General features: G+C 40.5%; 1 protein-coding gene across 6 annotated transcripts in view; it reads left to right on the plus strand.

Annotated features, from left to right (window-relative positions):
- Positions 1-3,505: 3,505 nt before the first annotated feature.
- Positions 3,506-20,187, plus strand: part of ARNTL (aryl hydrocarbon receptor nuclear translocator like) — a 29,337-nt gene continuing 12,655 nt past the window's right edge. For 2 of the 6 annotated variants that reach the window (XM_018076024.2, XM_018076025.2), the window contains exons 1-11: positions 3,506-3,749; positions 6,395-6,518; positions 7,220-7,367; positions 10,368-10,388; positions 11,377-11,415; positions 11,773-11,814; positions 12,977-13,134; positions 14,567-14,646; positions 15,647-15,739; positions 16,711-16,828; positions 19,007-19,156. In XM_018076024.2, coding sequence (XP_017931513.1) covers positions 7,228-7,367; positions 10,368-10,388; positions 11,377-11,415; positions 11,773-11,814; positions 12,977-13,134; positions 14,567-14,646; positions 15,647-15,739; positions 16,711-16,828; positions 19,007-19,156 — 841 coding nt within the window. In that variant the 5' untranslated portion in view covers positions 3,506-3,749; positions 6,395-6,518; positions 7,220-7,227. The remainder of the gene's footprint in view (positions 3,750-6,394; positions 6,519-7,219; positions 7,368-10,367; positions 10,389-11,376; positions 11,416-11,772; positions 11,815-12,976; positions 13,135-14,566; positions 14,647-15,646; positions 15,740-16,710; positions 16,829-19,006; positions 19,157-20,187) is intronic. The other 4 variants (XM_018076026.2, XM_018076027.2, XM_018076028.2 and 1 more) reach the window with 2 other exon arrangements.

Here is a 20,187-nt window from a genome sequence, read left to right on the forward strand (position 1 = left end):
TGTTGGGTTTTTTAAATAATTAAAACACTTCTGAAGTTGAACTCAGTTCTTTTCCTGCAAGCAGCTGTTCTCAGAGTAACTGATTTTTATTCCGTTTTGGTCGTATCTGTTTCCAATAAAATCAGTCTAGATGTTCTTGATAATAGGACCTGTTGAAATAAGACATCCAGAGGCATGAAGGAGTGTTCTGACTGAGAGTGGATCTTTGATAGTCACACCTGGGTGTAATTCTTGGTGTAGTTTTTCTTACTCTTCGCAGGAGCTCGGCTGTTACCTTACGCAGGTTGAGTGACAGCCCTCCATGGTGTATCCATCTTGACATTTGAGATTAAATATCAACATGTGTTCCTAGAATACCTGTGGTGTTCTCAGTGTGTCTATAAAATGTCACATGGCACCCAGTGAGATGTTTGCAGAGCTCTGAGGAGAACTCAGTGGTTCCTGCTCCAAGCAGAGACGTCTGAAGCGCTGGTTAATCTCACTCTGTCCACTGGGGCTGAGCTTAGTGATTCCTTCAGCACCAGTACACTTGTACCCAGTATCTGTGCTGTGAGTACTAGTATTTGTTACTCCCAGAAGCCTGTAGAGGGGCTACAGTTTGCTTTATGTGTAGAAATTTCAGAAATCCCTTCAAACCTGGTCTTCCAAGAAAGGCAGGTCCCTTTTTGTTTTCCCCGTGGAAGCAGTTTCTTGAAACCTGAGGAGTGCGTGTACTGGCGGATTGATCATTGGAGCAGGCCAAATTCCTTTGGTTACAGCAACATGTTAGCACTGATTTCCAAGTGTGTGCATCACCACCTCTTCACAAGGGCTTGATTAGTTCCCTTGTGATGTTTCCTTTTGATGGCTGCCCAAAATGAAATATGTGAACAGGCCAACATAAGCTCACTTCAAAGAACGAGAGCTCAAAGAGTCTAATCTTGGCTGACGAGAAGCTTACACCAGATCAAGCTTTCAGTAATGGTTGCAAACTAGCAAGCTTTGTAGAAACACTCTTGCAGCTGGGATTCACTGCGTAGGTGCAGAGGCAAACAGCCTTGAGATGTGAGAGGAAATGGAATCCCCTGTGTCTGAGGGTCAGCTGGGCAGTCAGGATGCTGGTTCTTACGAAGGCTCAGCCTCCAGATGTGGTGGCTGTTCCGTAGCATTGTGTGTTAGACCTTGAGCTGTACCACTAGGAGTAAGCACCAGTCCCCTGCGAGGGAGGGAAATGCTTCCTCCATGGCACAGACAGGTGGTCTGAACAGGTTTGATTCCTGGAAGGGACATGAGTTGGCTTTGGATTTGTTCCAGTTTTCATCTCCTACTGTGAAGATGGTCTGTATCTCCATCCTTGAGGCCTTCCCGTGGGACTGGATCAGCCTTGAAGGACACATTTATCTGAGCATGAGCTGGGATTTTTGAAGGTTGTTAAATCTGTTAACTTCTCTTTCAAGAACCTGTCTGTTTTCCTTTCCTTCCATGCTGTCTGAAGCTCCATACTTAGAGGTGCAGACAATGCAGCTCCAGGGAGGAATGACTAATACACCTCATGAGCGTCCTGCCAACCAGGGGGATCTCTACAGGCCAGAGGAAAGAGTCAGCAGGAACCTTATAAAGAACCTTAAGAAGTTAACAAAGGGAAATATCAAGTCCTGCACCTAGTGAGGAAAAGCCCCATGTCCCACTACAGATTAGGGACTGACTAGCTGGAAAACAGCTTGTCAGAAAAGATCTTGGTGGTTCATGAGCTGGCAGTGATGCCTTTGCAGCAAAGAAGGCCAACAGCTTCCTGGATTGCTTTAGGAGTCGTGTTGCCAGCAGGCTGAGGGGAGTGATCCTTCCCATTTGCTGGGCACTGCTGAGACACTTCTGTGTTCTGGGGCTAGTTCTGAGCTCCCCAGTGCAAGAGAAGGTTGTTTTAGTTACCACTTATCCTTGGTTTTGAGACAACAGAGAAGTCCTTCGTTAAAATAGCTGGAAGTAAAAGTTTTAGGTACTTTCCCTCGTAAACAAGGAGATACAGGAACTGAGGCCCCTCTTGATCTGGAATTCTCAGTGTTCTGAGAACGAGATAAAATGCAGCATATTGTCCTGTGGCTCCATTGCCACTCTGACAGTCTGGAAAACTGTGAGGTGATGCCATGAGATGGCCTGTTCCATCTTTTCTCAGAGACACTGCTGATGAACAGGCATTTTCGGTGTGGGGAAGCACATGGACTGTATATTGATCTATTGAGAGACTGCATGTGGAGTTTATCTTCTGTTCCTTGGAGACTTTTTCCCCCTATGTCAAAATTGTTTATCTTGTAGCTTTGTGGCTCTTTTAAATTCACGGGCTTCTTCCCTCCAGCCTGCTACTTTTTCCTTAGGAAACATGGAGAGCAGCTGTTGGAAGACAGAGTGGTTTGAGCAGTCTCTGCCTTCCCTAGAGCAGGGTATTCCTCTTGTGAGGGGCTGGGGGAGCTGCAGGAGGATTTTGCATCACTGCTCTGTGTGTGTGGTGGGGTCGAAACATGAGCTACTGATCTCAGGAGGAGTTCCAGAGCTCAGATGTGGATCACAGGGTACCAGGGGCTGGTGAACATACTGATGAATGAGTGGTAAAAGGGTAACCTCAACAAGCAAACCAGGGTAAAATCACTTCTTTGCCCTAGAGAGTGAGGTGAGATGTATCTGCATGTGAGAGGAAGCCGCTGGGCTTTTTGTCTTCTGGGAGTACAGAGTGTTCTTGCAAATACTATTGGGGAGCTCAAGGAACATAAATGTGCCTTTAAAACAAAACAGTATCAATGTATTTGGAAAATACAAAGCATTCTGACAGCTGCTCCTTAAGTACTGAAGGAAAAGGAAAATACCACTGCTTTAGTTCAAAGATCTTCCAGTGATTCCAACGGAGTATTCCATAATAAAGATTCTGATGTAGGAACTGCTTGTTACTTGCAGCAGCCATGCCCACATATGTCTGTCTGCATCTTGAAATCATCACAGGGACTCTTGCAGCTGAAATCTCCCCCATTTTTGAGTCCGTGAGCAACTGGAGCCTCCAGACTTCTGCAGCACCTCTTGAAGTGCTGTTAGTGAAGGTAAATAACCAGTTTGGTACTAGTTTGTGCTGTGACACTGAACTCCAGCGATGGAATGCTGCTGTGAAGGGAAGTCGATGATTTCCTCTCCGTAGCTGTTTTTGCTTCAGTCCTCACACGCAGGGACAGTGAGTATCTTCTCAATTGCTTCTTCAGGAAACCACACCACGGTTTTCCTCTGCCGTTGCGAAATGGTGCTTTTTAAAGTGTGAGACATTTCTGATCCATGAAGTCATGAACTGCATCTCTCGTACAAGAATATGTTGGAGATAGATGACTCTTGCCTAGGGGGAACCAAAACTGATGGGCCTTGTGTAAAGAGGTCTTGACTCCCGGGTGGGTGCTTGGCTCATGTAGTTGACCTACTTTAGCTCTGACCTTGATTTGCTCAGAGGTGTTTATGTACTCGTGATCAGCTTTGCTGCATGATTAAGCTGGTCACGTGTTATCTAACTTTTTTTTTTTTAATGAGGGATGAACAGTAAGATTTCTTTTTACTGTCTCATTAGCCTTGTTGCAGGAGATTGGAGAAAGATGGAATGCAAGGAAGGGGAATCCCGAAGGAAGTAGAGTCCCAAACAGGCTGTAGAGAGAAACTGTCATGAGATACAATGACAAAATATCATTTGATTCTCGTCTACAGAAGAATTTAATCAGGAAGTGGACTACATGGCAATTTTTCAAGTAGGTCTCTGGAGTACTTTGGCAACAGGCTTGGCATCATAAATGGAAGATTTGAACTTTGCTTATATAGATATGGGTAACTTTTGCATTCCTTCTCATAGAGAGTTTTTTTTAGCCATTGAACATCAAGCAACTGGAGGCTGAAAAGACAGTAAAATATTCAATTTTTCAGAATTTTAAGAGAACCTTGCAACAAAACACTTCTCTGAACTGTTCACTATTTAGTGGGGCATGCTGATTTTTGCTCTGATCATTGGGTTGACATTTTCTTAACTTTAAACCTCATTTCAAGAGACATGCATTGTTCTTAGCTCCTGTAATGCTGAAATGTAGGACTGTGATTGTTAGAACTGGGATGAACACTTGGGACATGGTAGAGAAAGGACTGACTGGAAAACAAATTGAGAATTCTGCTTTTTATGTGTGGGTTTTTGTTTTTTTCTTATATGGTCAAGACTTAAAATAGCTGCTTTGAAACTATCAAAATAGACAGTTATAGTTTAAAATAGCAGCACAGTTGAATGGATACTTAATTTCAAGATCTTTCTCTTCTATAAAACTGATTTGAAATTTTTGTTTGAGATGAACAACAATTTTTTTTTTAGCATTACTGCACAATGACTCGTGCAGTGTTCTGATTATGAAGCTAAAATGCTGACTGTTGCAGGCAGTCTTAAAGGGAAAGGACTGTGTTAAACTTACAAATCCTCCCCCCCCCTTTTTTAATTTGGTAATTTCAGCTCATCCCAACCTTTTGTCTGGGTGGTCCATGAAATATAAAGCAGTAAAATGTGAGTTCAACAGGTTCTCTCACATATAGAGGTGTTCAGAAACTTGTGAAAGTTAACTGTGGGTGGTTGGGTCAGAAATTTCAGGAAGTACTTGTTTCTAGCATTGTGCAGTGCTTGGGGTTTGTGTCAGGTTCCAAGAGGGAATCATAAGTTGTTTGCTGTGGCAGTGCTCTTACCACAGGATTCACAGGGCTTAGCCAGGGGCCACACTAAGTTTAGTTATAACTAATTTCTGCACATCAAATGAGGCTGGAGATAATGTTTTTGGGTCTAAACCAGGCACAGAGAAATGACTGTGGTTTAACTGGTAAAGCCAGATGCAGTAATCTCATACCCCACAGTAACATAATTGTTTCTAAAGCTGCTGGGCTGCTTTGGGTAAGAGGAACAAAGCAGACAACAAGGAAAGGGAGACACAGGGAGAAAGCAGGGCCTGGTCTACAAGTAACTGTATGAGTGTGAAAGAAAGCCTTGTAAAGCAAGTGTGATTATGGATTCAATGGCAGTTTATGATTTGACTTAAATTTGTACTGATTTGGCTTTTGTCAGTGATCTTCTGCTTTGGCCTCTTAACGTGCATGAACCAACATGCCCAGACATTCTCAAAAATGGAAAAGGAGGTTGTTTGGGAAAGGACCACAGGGAAGTCGTTGGGTGAGATGGATGATGTGCCCCCAGGAGAGTTTGGAAGCTCTGCTTCTAGAACAACAGTGGTCCTGTTCAGAAGTTGGTGGTGTGAAGGCAATGACTTGCCTGACCTTAGACTGAAGAGCTGCAATCCTGACTTATTACCATAATAGGACCAGTGAATTAAATAATTTATACTTGTGAATGTCTGAATTTGCTATTCTGGCAGCACTGGAGAACATGACACCATATGATTTTGGATTTTGTGAGGTTTCTGTTGGCTTATAACTCATAACCTGTCTCTATGTGTGATTGAGTAAAATTGGTTATAATTTTGTCATGTTGACAGAACACTGGTTGGTTGACTTGTGAGCTTCTGAGAGTGTCGTGGGAGCTGCTTGTTCTGTGTAATTGGGAAGTTCTACTGTTGTCACAGGTTGGAAGGGCAGTCAGGATGTTCACAGGTGCATTAACCAGAAAACAATGTACTCAATAGACCTGCAAAGTTTTTTTGCAGGAGGAAGACGTAGAACAGTTTTTAAGTCTTCCATAGTAAGTTTTGCTGAAAAACTTGTTTTGTGACAGCAATCTGGAAAGGAAGGGCAACCACCTGCAGCCCAACCACTAGGTTTACAGTATAGCTGGGAAACACATTTAAGGACTTGAGTTGTAGTATGGGCTGTGGATTTTATGTAAAACTTGAAGCTTGCAGAATAGAACAGTACTTAACCCCTGTTCTTCAAAAATACCAACTGCTGTTACAGTGGAAAACAAAACAGCAAGTCAAGCCAAAACTGTCTTACTGCTTTGGCCACCTTAAATAAGGCAGTCAGGAGGGAAGGGATAAGTCTGTCTTTTGCACTGTGACAGCAGTTTAAGTTTTTCTGGCATCATCTGACAACAGATGTGTTCGTGACTGTGAGCGTGTGATCTTGATTATGAGCAGAGGGGGTTTATTCAAAGACCAAAGAATGATAAGCAGGGCCCAAATGGAAGTGATGCTGAAGAGATTCCCTTTGTTCCACAGTTTGGTCCGTTGGAGACACACATCCCAACATCTAACCCTCTTGCTGGATGGATGAAGCTTCCACATTTTATAAGGAAATGAATATTTTATCCTTGAGTAGGAAACATGTGTTGCTGCTGTAAACTGTGTCTAAAACATTTGTTCTAAACAAGCTTGTTTTGAAGGTGGTTTTTAAGCTTGTTGGTTTTCCTCCCATTCAGGTTTTTGAGAGTATTTGACCAACAGAATATGAGGCATGGAAGAGTTCTAAGGTGATCAGCTGCTTTGGGCTGAGCATCATCATCTTTGTTCAAGTGGATCTAGGCTTCCAAGACAGGCCTTCAGGTAAAAACTCTTCTGGTTCACAGTTGATGCTATTTAGAAATGAACTTTTCACGGGGGTTTCTTCCAACAGTATAATTATTTGCAGTCTAGAGGATTTAAAAAGTCCGTGTTTTGGATAAAAGAGCCAATTAGATTAATTTGCACTTTTAACTAGTCTTCTTAGACTGTCATTGGGTTATTAGGATTTTTATTTGTGGGATCTACTGTGATGAGGGTGTTTGATTTCTATGGAAATCTAAATTCTGTTCCACAAAATTCAGTGGAATTATAACTTTTAAAGCTTGTGAACTTCAATAATATGATCTTCAAATGGAGAGACAGACTAAAACTAGCATTCCCAGTCAGCAATATTTCTGTTAGGTAGAAATAATTGGCTGGCCAGTTAAAATAAGAGTAAACCTGGTTTGGTTAAAGATCACGCTGACAGTTCTTTAAAAACAATTGTGTGGAGTGACATGTTTTGAGAATGGTCATGGTTTGTGTGCAATATTCAATACACTGGTATATGGAAAAGGAGAAATTGCCTATTACCTGGTTTATGGCAAAAGGAAATAACAGAAACTGTGATTTTCTCAGTTTTTAAGAATGCTAAGTTTGAGAGAACTTTTTTTTGATTAAAAATGTGAGTTTCTGCCTATATTAATGCAGTGGTTTTTTGGTTGGTGGGTTTCTTGTGTTTTTTTTTTTTTCCCTAATGTTAGACAGTCCAATGGCAGACCAAAGGATGGACATATCTTCTACAATTAGTGACTTTATGTCACCAGACCCTGCTGACTTGATCTCCAGTTCCCTTAGCACTTCAGGAATGGATTGTAATAGGAAAAGAAAGGGAAGCTCTACTGATTATCAGTAAGTGGATTTCTCTTGATTTAACTCTGCTTAAAAGAGGTGGTAACACAACAATACAGTGTGGGAGGCTATAGTAATATTTATAGCAATTTTTAAATAACCTTTTCTTGACAACCTGCCTTAAAGGTTTCAATAAAGAAAAAAGCTGCTATGCACTAAGAGGACAGTTCAATATTTAATAATTAAAATAAAGCTGTCATCTCAGTGCAGCTGGAATGGAGGGCTATCAGATGGGGTAAGGCTGAGGAGAAAAGCACTTGGCTGATGGGGGGGTGGAATTAGTGCTGATGAAAAGTACAGTGTGAAGGTTGATTATACTGACCATTGACACAGGAAAAAAATGTCTGACTAGTGGAAGGGGAAGGTAATAAATTTATTGAAAAGCAGAAGCAAAACTAGGAGTTGTTCCTTTTCTTCACCTATTTTTTGCCTATTTAGTCACTTCCTATCAGTGTGCTGCCAGCCTTTGCCTGATGAAACTATTTTGGTCCCTCAGTCAAATATGAATCTGAATAGTCTCTGGTTTAAGGCATTAGAGCTGCCTTTCATTTAATCAACTGGTTTAATCTTGTGTTGGTTCTCGACTGTGGGCTATTAATCCTGACACAATAAAAACGTGATTTCTTCTCAGTCAGTGGTAGAATGTGGCTTTATTTCAAGAAAGCTGCTTTCTCATTAAGGGAAGCTTGCTAATAACAGTGCTCAGAAGCACTCTCCAAGCCATAGCTTCTCTCCTGGGGCAGGTGTTTGACATAAAAAGAAATGCCACCAACTCTGCTTTAGGTAGTGAAGGTTGTAGTAGAGTTTGCCAGATTTCCAAGTGTGCAATATCTCCTGCACTAGGAACACCAAAACCAACCTACTTCAAATCACTGTACAAACCTCCTGTGTGTTGTAACTTAACAAAGCCTGGCTGCAGGGTAGCTTGGGAATGGACACATCCATTATTCATACGACCACAGAGTCTGTTTTTATGTAACTCAGCACAAATTTTATCACTGTGGGCTTTGGAGTGTTGGCAGTTCTTTTTACACGGAGGGGCAGAATTTTTAATTCATGCCAAGCATGACAATTAAGAATGAGATTCCTTGTGTGTAGGACTTCTTTTTAGGAGACCTTATGCACAAAACTTTATGCACTTTTTAAAGACCACAAGTGCACTGCATATGTACCTTCTCTAGCGTGCCTTTAGTCTTCTTGAAAAGTACATGAGTCCCTCCAGTTGAATTGACCACTACAAAATTCAGTGAACAGCCTTGGTCTTACCAACTTCCTCTTCTCTAGAAAAAGGATTTCTCCATCTTTATTCCTCTGGGTAGGAAGCATTGCTCAAGTCCTCTTTTCCAAAAGACAGCTTGCTCTTGTAAGTTATAATTCTGCCCTTTAGGTTTTGTGTGCTTTTTTTTTTTTTAAATATGTGAAAACACTGTTTCCTTGAATCCTCAGTGAAGTAAGTTTACAACAACTGTAGTCATACCACAGTTCATGTTGTGTTGAAAAGGAAATGGTGGCTGGTAAATGTTCCTTTTTTGAAGTAGAACTTCAGGTAGATTACCTTGATACCTCTTGCTATATGGATGGATGGATGGATAAATGCTCAGAAATGCTACTGTTCAGCTTTTGCTGCCTGTTAACAATTTATTTTTAAATAAATTTTCCCACTGTGCCAGTGAAGCCAGGGAGTAAAGAAAGCAGAACCCAACTGTTTTAGTGTGGTTCTTTGTTCACCTCTCAGGTACAAGCAAATGTATTGATCAGCTGCACTTTCAGCTCTCTTTTAATTCTTTCTCCTGCAGCTCCTCCAGGAAAATTCCTGCCCAGCCTATTGCTGTCACTTCAGCAAAGGCTATTCTCCACTGTGTTCTGTTTCAGTCAAATGCTACAATCCAAGACCTCATGCACAGGTCTACAAACAGTTCATTTTTTTTTCATGGGACTAATGTTTTCAACTGAAATAATATATGATAAGAAAACACACTATCCCGATGCATTCGTAACTTACCTTGTGCCTCTTTTAGATTTTTGCTTTCTGGGGTTTTTTTAAGGCTAAAATGAATTTTGTTACAACAAGCATCCTGAAGCTAAAGGGGGTATCACAAGTGCTGTTTAATTTAGTTTAATTGAGTGCTTTGAGCCAGTGGCTCACACAGTAACTCAGGGGTGCAGATGGAGACATGAAGAAAACATTGAGCATTATTCAAACTTCTTTTTAAAGCTAATCACAAATATAACTGATCTAAGAGTGCAGTGAATAATATATGAAACACTACCATGTTTCCTTTTAAGAAGGCTTATGTCCACTGTTGAATAAGAATAACTAGTGTGTTAGTGGCTGAAATGAGAAGACTTTTTCGTAAGGCTTTTATAAAACATAGCCTCTTATCATGGTAAAGCTCAGTGGTATTTCAGGTCACTTTACAGACTTGAAGTGATGCCAGCAGTTAGTGTGCATGTGGAAATTCTGTTTGATCTCCTTATGATACGATAAAGTCTGTGTAAAGTTCAGGCTTGGGACTTCAGTACTGACTGAAGCAAAATGTGCATCTGTCCTGCTGGACAAGAATCATCAAAAACCGAGAAACTTGGGATACTTTATTTTTATTTTTATGTTTTATTTCTGGCCTTAGAGTCCTCTGAAATCCCATTTATCTAACCACAAGGACAACACGCACAAAGCACAGATCTTTCCTTTCTGAAGATGAAACAATATCTCAATGATTTGCATAACATAATTTAGGTTAGTTGTTTTACTAGTTTTTCCACATTAAGTGTCATCAACTATGCTATCTTTTCTTAAATAGCAGAATTATTCTTTCAGGAAGTAGATTAATTTGAGCAAGCTCATTTCTTTAGAATACCGCTCACTGCTATTGTCCTGTTTTCATTGTGCTTTTCATTTCAAATAGAATATGAATTATTAGCTTGAGCATTTCAGCAGAAAATGTAAGACATTATTCTTATTTCCTATGTATGGTGTACTCTATTTTTCTTTCTTTTCAGACTCGATGGCTTTCCTTTTGAGTAAGTATAAATATTTTAGTAATTAGTTTCACTGGAAAAAGATGCTCAGCGTTTTTCCTTGCCTTTCCCTTCCACTTACTTAAAATTTGCAGGTAAAAATTAAAACAGAATGAGCCAGGCCTAAGAGAGTCCACTTAAGCACAGTTGTACAGATTTATGTAAATCAAAACATTCTCTTCCTACTTATTTTGTCTAACCAAAGACACGCAGTCATAGGCATTCAACTTTTTTTACCAAATACAGCTGGGAAAACTTACGCTTTCCTCTTCTGCTTATTTCTGTGCATATGGTTACAATATTAAAATGTAGTCAGGGGGATCACTTCTATTCCCTTTCTGTTCTTCATGCCTCCTTCCTTTTTTTCTTTCATGTTGAAAGAAAAGCAAGCTGAAAGTTGTCCCAGTTTAAAATGTGCCTGCTTAGTTTCGGAGTCTCCCGCTCTCTCCGTGCACATTTGGCCATCTCCAGTGGTTTGTTGGTCTAGATTATAACCATCTTCTATCCCCAAATCAGCTACCATGAGGCAAACTGGGGTGCAGAACACACAGCACAAAGCAATTTAGGGCAGTTTGTGAATTTAATGCAAGGCATTTTGATAACTGCCTCTGGTCCAACTTGTAAATGCAAGGTGGTAGAGCTAGTGCTGATGAAGGCTTAAAAATAACTGCCTTGATATGTCCTTTTTTCCCTCCCTCCAGTTAACTGAAAAACATTTTTATAACAGATGATATCTTTGAACTGCAGCATGTTTTACTGTCAAACACATCAAACTGTGCCATTTAGTTATTTCTGAAGGAGACACAACTAATTTAAGAAAATGCTTTAATATTATAAAAACCACACAACTTTATGTCGCTTTTGTATTCTTATCTTTGTATTTATGGTTTAAAGATGACAGCAATACTTTATTCTAATTTTATGATAGTTTGATGACTGTTCTGCTAATCCTGCTGAATTTGTGATGTGTTGCTTTGCTCTGTTTCTGCAGGGAAGGTATGGATACAGATAAAGATGACCAACATGGAAGGTACTGGTGATACAGTCACTGAAATGTTAGTTCCACAGTACTGACACAGGATCCTGCCTGTGGATTCCTGTTCTCAGTGTCACTGTGGTCATGTGTCCCAAATTATTTCTTGGCTGGGATAAAGGCATAAGATAGTTGAGCAAAGTAAAACAGACAAGCAAAAAAAAAAAAAAAAAACCAAACCCCAAACTTTGAGACACAGTATTATAAATATTGTTCTTTTTCTAGAAAGTTTAGATACATATTCAGATTCTAAACAACTGATTTTAATGAGGATCAGTAGTTATGTAAGATGCATTAAAGGAACTGGGTTGAGTGATTCCAGCATTGTAACTTTGTGATGTTGTTTCTCAACAGATTGGAGTATGCAGACCAACAAGGCAGAATAAAAAATGCAAGGTAATGCTCTAAACAAGTATATTAGAAAGAATTATCTCTTGCTTTTTGCCACATATGAATTATTTTCATGTGTTTCTTCTCCTGAAAATATTTTTGTTCTAACTTTGACTTTCCCTTATTTTTCCATATCTCTGCGCTGCTAACATTTTCCATTAGGTTTGCATATAGTTTTGTGAAAATACTAATTTGGTAGGTAACTTGGTTTTAGTCACTTCATTAGTGTTGAAATTGAAGCAAGTATGTTTCTGATAATGTTACATTCTTCATCTTGCTTCTTTCAGACTCAATAGTGGGTTGTACAAGTGTTAACAGTGACTCTTATTGTGGGAAAATGTAACCCAAAAATTAAATTGTTTAGTGTTTATAATTAATTTTCCTGATTAGGAAGAGTTTGGTTCGGAGGTATCTCAAATACTTCAAATAAAAAGCTATAGGATGAGTAGAAGACTTGTATTACCACAGCAAAAAGTAGTTTTGAGTACTTAGTACATTCATGTAGTACAGTGATTACAAATGCTTGATGGAAATGGATCATAGAATAGAATTAGGTTGGAAAGGCCTTTAAGATCATGGAGTCCAACTATGCTAAGTCCCACTGAACCATGTCCCCAAGTGCCACATCTGCATGTCCAGAGATGGTGACTCAAACACTGCCCTGGGCATCCTGTTCCAGTGCTTGACAGCCCTTTTGGTGAATCATTTTTTCCTAAAACCCAATCTAAGGCTGTTTTATTCAATATTTATATACACTGGAATTTGCTTATCTCTGACCTTTTGGGTGCCAGTCATGTTTCAGTGTCATGTGCTAAGGATAAAAGTGGTGCACAGCAGCAGAAACCTCTGGATAATTTTGCACTGTTTTGTGGGTTGGTTCAGCTCTGAGGATTCAGTGTACCATATGGCCAAAGTTATATGTGTTTTCTGGTAAATTAAAACCATGTGCTGCAGCCTTGCCTCTTGCTTATGTTATTATTACCCAAATCATGAACATAAAATGTCTGAAGAATTCTGTATGTGGATGTGCTTTTCACAAGGACAAGAGGGTAACAATCATCAGGAGGAGGTTACTTTTGTGGTTTTGTCCTGCTGGGTTTGGGCATTTTTTTAATATGCCTTATTTTCTCATGCTTTTCTCTTTTCCTTCACCACCTTCCTTGCTCAGGGAGGCTCACAGTCAGATTGAGAAGAGGCGCAGAGATAAAATGAACAGTTTCATAGACGAGCTGGCCTCGCTGGTCCCAACGTGCAACGCCATGTCTCGGAAGCTGGACAAGCTCACCGTGCTGAGGATGGCTGTGCAGCACATGAAAACACTACGTGGTGAGTTGGCTGGGGCTGGAGGAGGAGGATCCAGAATGGGATTTCCCCAAAGCCATGCTTTTCCTCTCCTTTTCTTGCCCTTTTGCCAAAATGGAGCAAGTCAGTACATTTTGGGAGGACGTCTCCCCTCTTCTTAGCATTTGACGCTGGGTGTTCATTTATAGCTTACTAGTTCATGGTCCAGTAAATACCCTGATCTGACTGGGAAAATTTGGGATGAGGAAAGAATAGTGTTCCATCATCTGACCTAGTGATCATTGTCACCAGGTCCCACAGCACCAAGGCAGCTGAGGAAGGTGGGGAGAGGGAACAAAGGGCTTAACAGCTGGCAGTGCACAGTTGGTTCTAAGCTCTGAGCAGGCAACCTGCAAACCTGGTCGGGTAGAGAGGCTGGATTTTAGGTGTAAGCAGTATTCCTCCAGGACTCGTAAGGTTTTGTGTTCATACCTTTAGCTCTGTGTGAAAGAGTTGGAGAGCACTTTGAAAATTCAGTTTCAGTCTTCAGAATTTTAGTCTTCAGAAACCAGTTTCCGTTGCGAGCACCTGAAGGGAAACAGGCAGGTTTGGAAGAGTTGGGGGTGCTGCAAATCTCTGTGTGTCCTAAAGCTTCGTATCAGAGTGAGTCAGTGCTTGGGCACAATTGGTGATGATGTTGAAAGCTTAAGCCTTCAGGAAATACGTCGCTGAGAAAAGATATGGATGCAGCTAATCTAAAAAAAAAAGAGCCACTGTTTGCGTTTCCAGGAGAGCTGCTGTCTTCCATCTTTATCCTGATGTTTTTGAAAGGTTTAACTTTTCTGCCACTGTCATTTAATTAGGTTAATACTTTATAACACTTCAGTGGTTACTGATTTGACTCTCATTCTATTCCCTTCCTAAAGGCAAGAGAAAAGAATTACTCTTCAATAAATAGCTGCCTCATTTGTTGCCAATTTTGGGGTTTTGGCATTGTGAGATGATGTCATTGTAATGCTGTTTTTGTCTTTGATGTGGAATGAGAGAACTGATTTGTAAGTTCCCAAGTGACAGTTTGTTTACATGAGCTTGTCATGTTTTACTAAGTTATAAGGAGAAGAAATAGTTTGAATGTTTTTATTCTTTAATCTCTTATTTTTAATTTCTGAGACTAGACCATAAATCAAGGACAGGATTTGGGTTAAAAAATATGTCAAGGAATACTTTTGTATCTCAGAAGGCATTTAATTTGCATTACTAGATAATGCAGTATTTGTGTTATAGCAAAAAAGCTTCATCCTCTTTTAAGTTAATACCAACAGAGCTTACGTTGATAGTAAAATAAAACCAAAAAGTAATTTTCATTTTACAGAACATCTGCAATGAACAACAGTCTAAAAAGGAGCCAAAGGAAAAGTGCTCATTAAAATGTGTGTTGTTAAGTTGGTGGTAAGGGAATTGTTTTTGTTTTCTTTAGGTGCTACAAACCCATATACAGAAGCAAACTATAAGCCTGCTTTTCTATCAGATGATGAATTAAAACATCTTATTCTCAGGGTATGTTTCAACTTTTAATTAAGAGATATTAATGGCTGTGAATATGACTCTCCCAAAGCACAACACCAGTATTTTAATGCCTTGTATCTCAGCTTAAAAATGCTTTGATTATGGAGGATAATTAAAAAAATCTGCAGACTGCTTCATAGAGCCAATGAGTTTAACGATGACTGGCATTAATTTAAGCAGAAAGATTAAAGAGGGAGATTTGAAGAAACTGATATTTTGATGGTAGCCATCAGAATCTTCAGTTATTTCATGAAACAGGCCCAAATTATATAAATTGTGTTCATGCAGACTTCCTGCCACGGGCTCCTTTGCCATGATTTTCAGTGTACAGTGATAAAAGGAACACCCTTTTTTGAGGTCACTGATGTAACATGACTTAGTGTGTTTGGCTGCTTGCTGTAAACTTGGCTTACAGAGGATATCTCACTTGTCAGTGGCTGAGCTCTTCCTGTAGCTTGTGTAACTGATGGAGCACTGCAGTGGCCAGATCAGCATGTGCAGGATTAATTTCTCCAACATTGTGTCTCCAAGGCTGTAGAACTGGGGCCTGTTCCTGCGTGCTCGTGTGTGACTGAAAAAGTGTACTTTGGAAATGGGAATCAGTTGCCTACAGGCACAGAAATAAATATCCAGGTTATGTTTGGTTTCTAAAAGAGGAACTACGGAGTAAATACAGTTTAAATAATATTTTAATTTGAAGGCATTATTAAACATAATCATAATATTATTGGGCAAGACAGGAGTTCTTTCTTCTCCTAGAAGTTATTTTACATCCTGGGCACGATGCCCAGAATGATGCCAAAAATGTTTGCAGATGCAAAAAAAAAACCTATTGTAATTTCACATTTTGCCTGTTGACTCAGTTATCTCTAAATGTTAAGACAGCTCTCCTAGTGTAGAAATTATACTCTATACATAGCGTTTTTAAAGGTTATAATGTTGCAATGAGGAAGTGTAACTTAATATTTGACTTTTTTTTTTTTTTAATTAGGCAGCAGATGGATTTCTTTTTGTTGTGGGCTGTGACAGAGGAAAGATACTGTTTGTTTCAGAATCTGTTTTCAAGATTCTCAACTATAGCCAGGTATTCTTTTCCTGTTTAAGTAATGTTAGGTCTTAAAAGATTTGAGGGCTTTTTTTATGGTTATGCACTTGTATGGGAGGCAGGTTTGTGAATAGTCTGCCTTGAAAGCTGAGAGGTGTTGCAAGGAGAGAACTTTTCCCTGCCATGTCATTAGAGATGATTGTTTCTGGTTTCCATTCAAACTGAGGAGGTGAAAGGGAACTAACTTTAATTCCCTGATTGATGCATTCTGATCAGGGATTTACCCTCAGGCTTGCAAAAGCATTATGTAATAAGCAAATACTGAAAAGTCAGTCTGGGGTTCTTCCAACCGCTTCACGTGGATTTTTTGACTTAGTTTTCTTTCTGTCTGCTCTGGTTTTGCTTGCATCCTTACTGGTGGAAACTGGGAAGCAATTATACCAAAGGCAGGTTTTTAATATATGCTCAATTTAAGGCTTAACTTGGACCACATATTGTGTAAATCATCTTCATTCTTTCTGTCATCTGCACTCCTTACCAGGTTTAAAACCTGTCTTAGCTTCAAAAGTTTTCCTTAGCCAGCCCTTAGTCACGTATGTACTAAATACCTATTCACAGGTAAATATTGAAGAAGAATATTTGCAACTATAATTTTTTTTCCTTCAGACGTGCGGTGTATGAAGTGAGACTGAGGAGAAACCAGAATATTTGGTGGTGGTGGATTGAACATGCCAGTTCTGCAAAACTCTTGCTAAAAATGATGATATAAATTGCTGTGTAGTGTAGTCATAATGCAGATACACAGAGAAAACACACCTTCCAACAAATCATAGAATAGTTTGATTTAGAAGGGACCCTTTAAAGGTCATCCAGTCCCACCCCCCTGCAATGAGGCTGGATCTTGGATGTTTGGTGTTCCTTGGTTAGACATGTATGTAAAAGGATGCTAAAACTGAGAAAATATGCTGAACCATTATTTTACTTTTTGACTGAATATTCAATTTCTACAGAATGATTTGATTGGTCAAAGTTTATTTGATTATCTCCATCCTAAAGACATTGCCAAAGTGAAGGAGCAGCTCTCTTCTTCTGACACTGCACCACGGGAAAGGCTCATAGATGCAAAAAGTAAGTGTTTACCACCTTTTGAGAACGTGTCATATATCCAAATTCACTGCTTCTGAGTATTTGCCTCATGTCAAAAGTGTGGGGGTGTGTGGCTGCTGTCTGGATTGGCTCATGCCAAGGAAGTTTTAGCTGAAAGACAGGGAGAAACAAGAAAAGTAAAAAGAAGTTAAGTATGAAACAGATACTTGAATGTAGAAGCTGTTGGGTTTGGCACACCCTGCTCTATACATGCATTGCTTGAACTGGCTTCACCTGTGAGGTATCCTCCCTTTTTCCAGGCATCAGAGGTTTAACTTTTTCCACTAAAACATGTGAACCATTACTTCTAATCCATCATTCTTAATTTTCAGAATACACTCAGTATTCTGAAATCCTTAGCTGTCAGCCAAGAGGATTCATTTTAGTTATCTGTTTATTGATTACTTGTGACCGCTTCCATCGGTGACCCAACCTTTCTTTAAGAAGGTTTTTAACCTGGTGCTTGGAATCATTTCCTACCACATCTCTTAGCTCTATTCCACTCTGGTATTTTAAAGTAGCTCAGTATCTCTGCTGCTTTTGAGGTGAGTGGGTGTTTAAATCCCTCTCATGACAGGAGTCCGCGTTGCTTAAGTAGAAGGTGGTATCTCAAAACTGCAGATTTCCAGGTCATTAAGTCTCATGCTTGCCAGGAGCAGAAATCTCTAGGATCTCATCTCACAGAAGCCACCAGCTCAACTTCACAAACTGAAGCTGAGAGAGATCATTCCAGGGCAGGGAGGCTGGAGGCTTCAGCAGAATCAACTCAAGTTTTTTCTGGCTCCTGGTTTTATCGGTTGTCAGGCACATATATATATATTTTTTTGTGTACCTCTGACAAAGTTAGGGCAAAAATAAATACTATGAATTACAGTCTTCCCATCTGCTATGATAGACTGATTGGTAGGATTTCAAGAAGTCATATTGGTGAAGAGTACTAGTATGTATGTGCATGTTTATTTTTGTGTTGGCACGAGTGACTCAGGCACAGCTTGTACTCTCACCACGGAACAGTGGTTTAGAGTGCATATGGTGCGGGGCAGTTTGACCTCCTAGAGGTCACCTCACTCGATTGTAATTTTTAAGGGAGCCACACTTTCCACTAAAACATTGGAACTGTTGTCTTCCTCCTTGTGTCAAAAGCCTACAGGGCCCAAGAAGTCTTTGTACACTATTATAGCAGTTTGATTATCCATATCCCCAAGCAGAAATGGTTGGAGTGGGTAACAGGCTGTGGAAAAGTTGCTGTGTGATTAAAATCCTCCATGAGCTCTTGGAGCACTGCCCCTGGAGCTCCAGCTGCATCACTGGCCTTGCTGATCCCTGTGCTCCTGACGCATGCCAGGTGTCTTCCCGAAGCCCTGTTTGTGCCAGCACTCTCTGTTGGCTCCCAGAGTGATGTTTTGGTTGTTTCTCCAATCACTTTCCACAGAAAAGAATCTAAGAATCTCCTGCAAGAATGTGATAAAAGTCAGGGGTTATTGTTAGGGCATGTCCATATGCAGTTATTTCTGCAAGGATAGAGAGACTTCCTAAACATAAGTGGAGGTCTTGGGAATTTGCAGACCCTGTGTAGGTCCCTGCTACCTTTTTATCTTCTTCCATCAGAACAGCGAAAAAATCTGAAACACACCAGTTGAGACGGACCTGGAATGGCACTGGGGCTCTTCTGCTCTGTACATGCACATTTGCTCTCTGGATGGGTGTTCTGATAGAAGAGTGCAGTCCAAAGGGTCAGGGTCCTGTTGAGTGGCTGTGTACGGAACACTTCTCCGGTTACAGGGAAATGAACTCTCTTCTAATCAGTTGATTATTGTTCAGAGAAATCACAACATTTATTACAGGACTTGTGTGGATTTGTACAACCTCTTGCTAATCTGTGCCTTTAGAACCCCGTGTTCTCCAGCTTTGTGTGTCAGTGTTCTCACAGCAGAAATTGTAACCGGAGATTGTCACGCTGAAAGGGTCGGTTGAGTCCTGCACGGTTGCTTAAGTGCAAATCTCAAAAATAGGTCTTGTGCTCCCAAAGAAGGATTTAAAAGGGCTTCTGTACGAGTCCCAGTGAAGTGGAAACACTGTGTGGTTGGGCTGTGTGGTGTAAGCACGTGTGTGGTTGGCTTTCCCCTGACAAAGACCCTCCCTCACTCCTGTTCGCTGTAGCCGGACTCCCGGTCAAAACCGACATCACGCCCGGGCCGTCGCGGCTGTGCTCGGGAGCAAGAAGGTCCTTCTTCTGCAGGATGAAGTGCAATAGGCCTTCAGTGAAAGTAGAAGACAAGGATTTCCCTTCAACCTGTTCAAAGAAGAAAGGTAACTATTACGCATTTTACTACCAAGTGTTTCTTATTAAGATTCTGAGCTGTGTCCAGGTTTGTTACTTACCCCCCTGCCCCAGTATCTCTTACACACTGTATTAGCATATAAAGACAAATTCTCTGGTGTCCCTGCCCATGGCACAGGGGGTTGAAATTGGATGATCTTTAATGTCCCTTCCAACCCAAACCATTCTGTGATTCTCCACTCTGCTTTCTTGGAGTTTTTGCAGACAGGTTGTGCCAGCAGTTCTGGGGTGGTTGTTGCACCTCCTTCAGGCATTGACCATCTTGCCAATGTCTCCAGCAAAGGGGAGCTGTTCCTTCTTCTATTTCTCTGCTCCATATTTGACAAGTGATATTTGGATGGGTATCAATTTAAAAAAAGAGTTTATTCCAAGTTCATCTGCAGGTTTGGTACATTCTGACCACTGGAAACATGGTGTTTCTCCAGCAGGAATATCTGGTCATAACTTTATCAGCATTGGTAATATCTTTTCCCTGTTATTCTAGACATGTTGGAATATATATTTAGCCCAAATTTGACACTTTCTTCTCTGAGTACTTTGGATAATACATTTGATGTTAGTTAAAGTGGAAGGACAAACAGCTAGAGAGCAGAAGGCAATTTTGGTGTATTGTCTCTGGCTGTGGCAGCTGCCCCAGGTACTTCCTGCGAGGTTCGAACGCAGCTTCAGCCTTGGATCCTGCTTTTGTGCTAATCCCCAAGGAAGCCAGTTTGTGCAGTTAGACATAAGCCTTTTACCTCCCTATGAAAGTCACCCTCCTTGCAGTTTTCAGGCCTGCTCAGTGCTGAGGGATAGGAATTCCCCTTTTGGATACTGACTGTATTCCTGGCCGTTGTGGATCTTCATCCTCACCCCTGTGTACAGCTGTCCCTGGTACACCCCAAACAGTGAATGTTCTGCCAAACATATTGTTCCTGTTTTTTGTAGGAGTTGAGAGGCCTCTTATTTATTAATCTACTAATTTCCTCAAACAATCCTTTAGATTATTTCCATCCTTTGC

The sequence above is a fragment of the Manacus vitellinus genome, unplaced genomic scaffold, assembly GCF_001715985.3.
Source record: "Manacus vitellinus isolate BGI_N305 unplaced genomic scaffold, ASM171598v3 scaffold_30_pilon, whole genome shotgun sequence".
Taxonomy (NCBI): Eukaryota; Metazoa; Chordata; class Aves; order Passeriformes; family Pipridae; genus Manacus; species Manacus vitellinus.